The following is a 10,278-nucleotide window of genomic DNA, read 5'->3' as shown; positions in this document are numbered from 1 at the left end:
AGTGTGACTTTCCTTTTCACCTCATATGAGGAATGAGAATCATACGCCCATTTCGTTACATCAAGGGTCACTTTTGTGACCCTTACAATTACAATATTACAAATCATATAGCAGACTGATCGATCATGAAATCCATTTGTGGTCCATATCAACACAATTATAAATCAAATACTTTCTGTTTCATTTGTTTTTAAGAACATAATCGGAATATAAGATCTAAAAAAAGAAACAACACAAAAGATAATGCAATATCTTTTTAATGTTTCAGGAATTAAACATGACTATTTCCCAGTGGTGTTTGAGTACAAGTTCTGTTTATAACTGGCAATATATTATTGCCTACCCGTGAGTCCACTGGTACCTCAATACCTCATGTTCCATGCAGGATATATATATATATCAACAGTTACGAAATAATATCAACATAAAACAGCGTTACCAATAACCCTGCCATGGGGCACATTAGAATTTTGTTTGTTCATATAGCAGTGAATACAAACTATAAAAAAGCATAAAGCCTTAAGAAGAGATTGGCACTTGGGCTGCTTTGTGTCATCAGAAAAAATGATTATATGTGAAATTAATACACACAAAAGTCCCCTTCACTGGAAAAAATAACTGAGCCTTGATAGGTATCTCTTAGATAAGCTTACTTCAGTAGTTTCTGAGAAGTCTTGTCCCAATTGCAAGCACTATGCACCAAGTAAATTGACATAGATCAAGGGCCGCAACTCTACAAAATAACTTTCAGGACCAATTTTCGAACTCAGTCTTCGTGGCATGGGGGTTATATAAACACAACTACAAAGCTATGAAAACAAATAACAAGCTTCAAATAACAAATATAGCTGTACTGTATGAAGAAAACAAACATGCTAAATACCGGAATAAAATCATACCAGTCTAAAACATAAGTTTAAAACGAATAGAGCAAACATATTTCTGGCATCATCTGTTATGGAAATGTGCCAAGAATATTGTCTTACAAATGAGAACAATGTTGAATCCAAACAGCTATACTGATATGCATATTTAAAGTACCGGGTACAGTCGTCCAAGAGCCATTATATGAAATATAGAAATTTATGGTTTTTAATCATTTCTGGATATCAATAGCATTTAGTTATAAAAATGTACGAACTGCATAGGAAATCCCCAAGCTCTGTGTTAGCAGGTAAAAACCATGAACATTTTACTGCTGGAAGCAAAACAACTCTAAAACAATAAACAGAAGTGCAAATTGGCAGCTTGTTTTCAGCAGTAACGACAAATATATTTGCTAAAATCACACAAGATGAAGTATCTCCTCGCAAGGAATATTACTGAAACAGAAAGGAATTCAACATAATCTAAACATCACCATTCAACACTTATGGCACACTGTTTTAGGGACTGGTCATTTATTATAGGGGAGTGTTAGAGACTGTATCATATTTATGAAACATTTTTCACAACTCCACGCCCAACCACCCCTCCACACAAACTGTATCCACATTTATAAAAAAATTATCCTGAAAAATGGCAACCTCACTTCTTTCGCGGTGTCCTTTTTTCATGACACCACCTGTCCCCCTCCCCATAATAAATTATCAGTCCCAAATTTAAAAAGTCACATCAAATGTTACATATTAAACCTACAAATCTGCCTCCCATTTCCTGACAAATGTTTCCTACCCGAGGAATCTGCAGATGTAGGGTGTAGTGGACATGTAGACTTGTGTCAGATAATCACGGAAATCTACGCTGTGGGAAGCTAAATGTACTGTAATAGTAAAAATGGTTTCAACTCTCACCACTGATGCAGAAAGTTTGTCGTGATACTAAACTTTGTTCAGAAGGCGGAGCGCTCAAACCACATCCTCCTTCACGACAGTAGCCGACGACTACATACACAAAAACAAACCACTGGAAGGCTGACACATGATAAACCCGTTTTCATAACCTTTGGCAAGCTACTTGAAGTTAAACACAACAAATACATAACACTTTGGTGAGATTCTGGTAAAATACGCTCTTCAATAAAAACATTGACAACAACATAAAATAGCACTTGATGAAAACATTGTTGTAAAACAATTCCACAAATAACAAATAAATATCTACAAGATATCTCAACATCATTGTTACCCTTACATGGGATGGGAATCATTTGTAAACACAACAAACTTGATCTCGACACAGAGTAAAACAATACCTAACTACCTCTTGGAACAAGAACATAAGTTATATCATATACTTGTGTCAAATGCGCATTCACTCGGTATACATCAAGTTTAGAAAATACTTTTTATTCGAATTGGTTTACAGATTGGGTGAAATAGTGTGATTGGAAAAAGAAAAAAAGAAAAGATATAGTTGACAGCAAAGTGACATGTTTACTGAAACAGCTGTGCAAACGTTACACGGTATGACGCAAGCTTCATGAACACTTCATGAACACTTCATGAACACTGCACACACTGCATCATGTACAGAGAACTTTTTAAACATCACATTTTAAAAGGTTTTGTTTTTATAACCCACTATCAAACTGGATTTTTCACAAATTAATCTGTAAACCAAGACTTAATAAAAAAGACCTCAACATTTACAAACACACATAGTTACACATAATACCGGTTTGATGGACAATACACTGTATAAACTGTCATTTGGATAGGTTTTATTCCCCGATTATTACTGGCAAACAATACACAGTAATACCATGTTGCAACTCTGAGCACACACCCAAGTTGGAAGAAAGGTGCTTTATAAATGCATTATAACATTCCAGTGAAACCTCATGAAGTAAACCTCAACTGGTTACAATACAACTCACTGGTTTAATGTTGAAGAGTATTTCATTTATGGACATCTTGAGCCTTTTCCCAAACACCTGGTGTCGTAACCATTTTTTGATGATCGAGTTACATAATTTCATCGTTATTTTGCTTTTTGCACCCAATAGAATCTGTTTCGAGGGATAATTAAGACAGGATATTCTCTGGCATTGACGTTTTATATTTATACAAGTGTGACAACATCTTACTCCACCGATTATGTTTGTGACTACCATAATTATATCTCCCCAAATGGAAGATGGACTGTCAGAAGATGATGGAGATACGTGGAGTCCAAATCAAATTTGAGAATGGAGGCCGGTTTTCGGCTCCAATTCTACAGCCAATGTCAGTACAAATTCCCAAATTGGAATTCCAAATTTCCCGGTTTATGTAGTTATAGTTATAGCCAATGATAACCAGTGATTGGCCTTGTAGAGGTGACTCACTGATAACAGGACGGATATAGAGGACCGATAAAGTGGGCCCAAAAGGCTTAAGTGCTCAGTTTTACACTAAGGTAAATTAAAATACCTCCTAGTTTTAGAAAATAATAACTTATTTTTCCTGCCAAGGGCACTGAGGGACTTGAGGATGAGATGATTCCAAACTGAGTGCCCTTGGCAGGAAAACTGGGGAAAAGGAATCATTTTTTCAAAATTGGGATTTTGTTTATAAAAGATCTGATGTTAATTTACATTGGTATCGTTTCCGTTTAAAAAATATGATTTTATTGACATTGCTATTGTATCAGTCTAAAGGATCTGATTTTAATGACATTGGTATCGTATCAGTCTAAAAGATCTAACTTTAATGACATTGCTATCATATCAGTATAAAAAATCTGATCTTAATGACATTGGTTATCGCATCAGTCTAAAAGATCTGATGTTAATTACATTGGTATCGTTTCCGTTTAAAAAATCTGATTTTATTGACATTGCTATTATATCAGTATAAAAAATCTGACTTTATTGACATTGCTATTGTATCAGTATAAAAAATCTGATTTTAATGACATTGGTATCGTATCAGTCTAAAGGATCTGATTTTATTGACATTGCTATTGTATCAGTCTAAATGATCTGATTTTACTGACATTGCTATTGTATCAGTCTAAAGGATCTGATCTTAATGACATTGGTATCGTATCAGTATAAAAGATCATTTTAGAAAGCTGACAGGTGATTTGCTTGATAACCCACACAGCTTTCTTTAAGATTAGGGAGTCAAAGTTCGCACAGGGTTCACCTGACCTTTTAGGGAAGTATCCCTTGATCTTAATCAAGATAAAAGTTTTGATTTTAATGAGATTTAAGAAACATAAAATGCCGGCTCATATTGTCTCAGTAAATACACTATCTGGTCATCTATTGGAGGAAATATGGTATCCATTAGTGTCAGGTCTACTTTCTTCAGCTTGACATGGCAGTACAAATATAACCCCATGAAGATCAGGGTTAGAATTTGTCTTCAGAAACCCATGCTTGTTCCCTGTGAAGATTCAGGTTAGAATTGGTCTTCAGAAACCCATGCTTGTTCCCCCGTGAAGATTCAGGTTAGAATTGGTCTTCAGAAACCCATGCTTGTTCCCTGTGAAGATTCAGGTTAGAATTGGTCTTCAGAAACCCATGCTTGTTTCCCATGAAGATCAGGGTTAGAATTGGTCTTCAGAAACCCATGCTTGTTCCCTATGAAGATCAGGGTTAGAATTGGTCTTCAGAAACCCATGCTTGTTCCCTGTGAAGATCAGGGTTAGAATTGGTCTTCAGAAACCCATGCTTGTTCCCCCGTGAAGATTCAGGTTAGAATTGGTCTTCAGAAACCCATGCTTGTTCCCCATGAAGATTCAGGTTAGAATTGGTCTTGAGAAACCGACGCTTGTCCCACCGTGAAGATCAGGTTTTGAATTGATCTTCAGAAAACCACTTGGTTGATGCATGTCACTGCATCTCAATAGTAGTGTAGACCGATGCTCATGATGTCAATCACTGGATTGTCTGGTCCAGACTCAGGTTGTTACAGGCAGCCGTCATATAGCTGGAATATTGCTGAGTGAGGCATTAAACAACAAACAAACATAAAAACTACACAATACTGCATACATAACCTCACAGAAACTATTTGGTCACTTGCCCACACAACCAGAAACCATTCCTCCCCATGTTGGAGGGATCTAATTTTAACAAATTTGAGATCAATTATTTGAGAGGTAATGAGATAACTTAGTAATTTTCCTTGTGATGAGATCTACAATGATTTAAAACATTCTTTGTAAAGTGATCTGTGGCTGTAGAAAACTGTGAAGGTACAGCAAGCATTTCCAACAGGGAAGCGCAGCTTCTTCACAAACTAGTGTATGTTGTCTTGTAGATTACTTGTGTCTACAACCATATTAATAAACATTGGGTAGTGTTCAACAAATCACTGAGAGAAACTGAAACAGATCCTCATCCTCATCATCATCTGAGCCTAAACATATTTCATCATCATCATCATCATCTGAGCCTAAACATATTTCATCATCATCATCATCATCTGAGCCTAAACATATTTCATCATCATCATCATCATCTGAGCCTAAACATATTTCACCAACATCTCAGTTTAAACATGTTCACTATAGCTTCAATTTAAACACTAACCCCATAATCTCAACATTTTTCACCAACATATCAGATCTCAAGTTCGACATATCGTAAGTGACTGGCCACAAAACATTTTGTACAATTATGGACTTTTCTGTCTAGTTAAGAAGTAGACATGGTATTTGGAAGGGAAATGTGACCATTCACTGAATATACCCTATTTCCCTCCGTGGCATGTGTTCATTATATTCTATCTTCCGTGAATATTCTGAACCAGACAGACAGGATGATGTCATCAATTCTACATAAATTCACAATTTTCAAACAATGAAAGTAGTGCAAGCGCTCAAGTAAACATTCAATGTAACTTCCCATGCACTCAGAATGAAAGGAACTGTTACCAGCCAGTAATGTTCACAGAACATTGAGATCAACTTCAGGATGAACACTTCCTGGTTACTATGTTAGGATTAATCTCATCACAACAATGCCCAAGTGACACAGTTGTACATGGCTTACAATTGTATTTGATCTGATTGGCTGCTCGAATGTCACTCAATATGATTGACAGCAGACTCTTGGCCCATCATCTTCAAGATGTCATGGTAGCACAGCTTCTCTGCATGTGACATGGGTGTGTTACCAAATATATCCTGTATATCTGTGTTGGCGCCGTTGTCAAGGAGGTACTGCACAACGTCCGTGTTGTAGGTACACACAGCCTGAAACACATGTATTACCACATACACACAGCCTGAAACACATGTATTATCACATACACACAGCCTGAAACACATGTATTACCACATACACACAGCCTGAAACACATGTATTACCACATACACACAGCCTGAAACACATGTATTACCACATACACACAGCCTGAAACACATGTATTATCACATACACACAGCCTGAAACACATGTATTACCATATACACATAGCCTGAAACACATGTATTATCACATACACACAGCCTGAAACACATGTTTTACCACATACACATAGCCTGAAACACATGTATTATCATATACACATAGCCTGAAACACATGTATTATCACATACACACAGCCTGAAACACATGTATTACCACATACACACAGCCTGAAACACATGTATTACCACATACACACAGCCTGAAACACATGTATTACCACATACACACAGCCTGAAACACATGTATTACCACATACACACAGCCTGATACACATGTATTACCACTTACACACAGCCTGAAACACATGTATTACCACATACACACAGCCTGAAACACATGTATTACCACATACACACAGCCTGAAACACATGTATTACCACATACACACAGCCTGAAACACATGTATTACCACATACACACAGCCTGAAACGCATGTATTACCACATACACACAGCCTGAAACACATGTATTACCACATACACACAGCCTGAAACACATGTATTACCACATACACACAGCCTGAAACACATGTATTACCACATACACACAGCCTGAAACACATGTATTACCTCATACACACAGCCTGAAACACATGTATTATCACATACACACAGCCTGAAACAAATGTATTATCACATACACAAAGCCTGAAACACATGTATTACCACACACACACAGCCTGAAACACATGTATTATCACATACACACAGCCTGAAACACATGTATTATCACATACACACAGCCTGAAACACATGTATTACCACATACACACAGCCTGAAACACATGTATTATCACATACTCACAGCCTGAAACACATGTATTACCACATACTCACAGCCTGAAACACATGTATTACCACATACACACAGCCTGAAACACATGTATTACCACATACACACAGCCTGAAACACATGTATTACCACATACACACAACCTGAAACACATGTATTACCACATACACACAGCCTGAAACACATGTATTATCACATACACATAGCCTGAAACACATGTATTACCACATACACACAGCCTGAAACACATGTATTACCACATACACACAGCCTGAAACACATGTATTACCACATACACATAGCCTGAAACACATGTATTATCACATACACACAGCCTGGAACACATGTATTATCACATACACACAGCCTGAAACACATGTATTACCACACACACACAGCCTGAAACACATGTATTACCACATACACACAGCCTGAAACACATGTATTATCACATACACACAGCCTGAAACACATGTATTACCACACACACACAGCCTGAAACACATGTATTACCACATACACACAGCCTGGAACACATGTATTATCACATACACACAGCCTGAAACACATGTATTACCACATACACACAGCCTGAAACACATGTATTATCACATACACACAGCCTGAAACACATGTATTATCACATACACACAGCATAAAAGAAATCTGTGAAGATCCAGGTTAAGATACCCATGCTTGTAGTAGCATTAACTGCATTAACAGGATTGGGGTTGGGATCGGGATCGGGATCGGGATCGGGTGGTCAGGCTCGCTGACTTAGATGATGCATGTCATCGTATCCCAATTGCGTGGATGGATGCTCATGATGTCAATCACTGGATTGTCTGGTCCAAACTCGATTATTTACAGACCACTGTCATATAGCTGGAATATTGCTGGATGCGGAATCAAACAACAAACAAACAAAGCACAAAACATAAAATTCAAGTGCTCCTGGCAACCTGTGTCCTATATTTCTATGTTGTTTCTTGTATCAGTTATTAGCATCTCTTCCTACAGCCACCTCCTTGACAGCAAACATTACCCTCCCAATGGACAACTGCTCCTTCACTCAGCTCACCACATGAAGTGCAGCTCGGTAGTTGTAGTCACAGACGTTGAGGTCAGCTCCTGCCTCGTGCCATGCCCTAATTGTGTCAACATCATTCTGAGAGGCAGCACTGAAATATTGGTTACAATGTTAAAAATATCCAGACTGCAAACATGAGTTAACTTACAAAAGGAGAAGAGCAAAACTTCAGAGACCATATTCTAACTCATCGAAAGGGCAATGTTTAAAATCTCAAAAACTCATTATTATTGTCTGCTCATCCATTTGATTATATAAGCTAAATGAGACAAACATTTCATCCAATGAAAACATTTGTCACCACTGTGCCCATAGCTATAGGCCAAGGCCCAAAATAGGTCTGTTTAGGAAGTTTTGACTCTTGCAACAAAATCTCAATATCATCTTTTTCAGTCTACTTGGCCTTTAGTACTGTTATGAGCAGTATTTCCGTTATATCACCAAAGTCAAGTAGGTCTTAGATGTTCACAACTGGTGAAACCCATGAGCACAGATATAGAGCTCGCAAACCTAGAATCATTATCTGGTAGAAGCAGTATTCAAACCCATGCTCATAGGTTCCTGGCACACCTAAGGGACACAACTCTGCACAGGAAATTAAACTGCCTTATAAAGTGGTACCTGAACTTCTCAGGTCCGAGAACCAGTATGAAAAACAAACACAGATGCACTTGAAATATCAGATGAGATATTAATCAGACCTAACATCTTAAAACCGGGACAGACTTCCATATTGATGGATAGAAAGACAGGCCATGACAACAGGACTGTTCAACTGCCAGGTATAACCTACATCCTGTCACTCACCTACACAGCTCCACCGCCATCTTCTCGGGCTTCAGGGGAATGACAGCCCCAGTCTGGACCAGCAGCTTGATGATGGCCATGTGTTTCCCACTAATGGCATCAATCAGTGGGGTGTCGCCATGGTAATCCTTGATGTGGACCGATGCCCCATGGTGGAGCAGATACTGCACGGTGGAGAAATGACCACCCCGACAGGCCACATGTAGAGCCGTGCGACCGTCTTGGTTGGCAGCAGATATATTACCTCCCTAAAGAAGGAGAATACAGGAGTTGTAAGAACACACAATGCCATTTAGAAAGTGGTCAAATGTAACAAATGTCATACCAGTATTTGGGATAACACTTTCTCAGTAAAGTACAGATTCTCGTACTTCTTTGGGTTGAGTCCCGTCCGGGATTTGAACCCACACTGCCAGAGTGAGGTACCTAATCGCCAGCACACAAAGTCAGCAATCTAACCCACTCAGCCTACTCTATCCCAATATGACATTAGCTACATTTGACCAATGGCATTGTGTGTTCATAACTTTCGGCCATCAGAGCCGTGCCAATTTGCACTTGTCAGAGGGGTACACAAAGTACGTGGCATAATGGAAGTTAAGCTTACTTCCATATTGTTAGACAAATAAATATATATTTTCTGTCTTAAGATTCCCTCTTTTCATCAATTTCATACCCCTTTGTGTGAGATGATAAATTTTGAACACGAGATAAATTGTCATATTTGTGGTATTATTTTGCCATCCACGCCACTTTCCTAAAGTTAATGCCTGAGACACAACTGTCTGTAAGTCTTTTACATACTATATATTAGGGATGGGTATTGGATGTTTAACTTGTATCACAATATTTTACAATGCACAAGGCCGTACTGCGATATGTATCACGATATATTGTATAATTCAAAACTTTGCACTTAGAAGGAAACAATGCAGGAATTGAAGTTCATAAATGGAACAAAACAAGTGGCTGGAACAGTATATAATGTTTACTCATTCAAAAAATATGCAAGGATGCATGCTCCAGGACAGTGATGACTTGGTGTTACAAAATTGCCAGAGAAGAACTCCAGAATGCGAACTTGCATCTTGGAATTATGGAAACATTTTGAAGGTACGTGTATTTGGCAAGTGTATAACATTAAACACTTGATAAAATCAACTGATATACCGAGCATTAAAACATGATATTGTGATACGTATCATGATAAGAATGAACCTCAGTTTACCGATATACCGGTAAT

At 37.9% G+C, this 10,278-nt stretch overlaps 1 protein-coding gene across 2 annotated transcripts in view; it reads right to left on the bottom strand.

The window, feature by feature from the left end:
• Positions 1–209: 209 nt before the first annotated feature.
• Positions 210–10,278, bottom strand: part of LOC139442638 (L-asparaginase-like) — a 31,819-nt gene continuing 21,750 nt past the window's right edge. For both annotated transcript variants that reach the window (XM_071223496.1, XM_071223497.1), the window contains 3 exons: positions 9,036–9,283; positions 8,220–8,319; positions 210–6,129 (listed from right to left, as the gene is read on the bottom strand). In XM_071223496.1, coding sequence (XP_071079597.1) covers positions 5,959–6,129; positions 8,220–8,319; positions 9,036–9,283 — 519 coding nt within the window. In that variant the 3' untranslated portion in view covers positions 210–5,958. The remainder of the gene's footprint in view (positions 6,130–8,219; positions 8,320–9,035; positions 9,284–10,278) is intronic.

Source organism: Haliotis cracherodii, unplaced genomic scaffold (assembly GCF_022045235.1).
Source record: "Haliotis cracherodii isolate W230 unplaced genomic scaffold, xgHalCrac1.p SCAF_5, whole genome shotgun sequence".
Classification (NCBI taxonomy): Eukaryota; Metazoa; Mollusca; class Gastropoda; order Lepetellida; family Haliotidae; genus Haliotis; species Haliotis cracherodii.
This window is presented reverse-complemented; position numbering and strand designations above follow the sequence as displayed.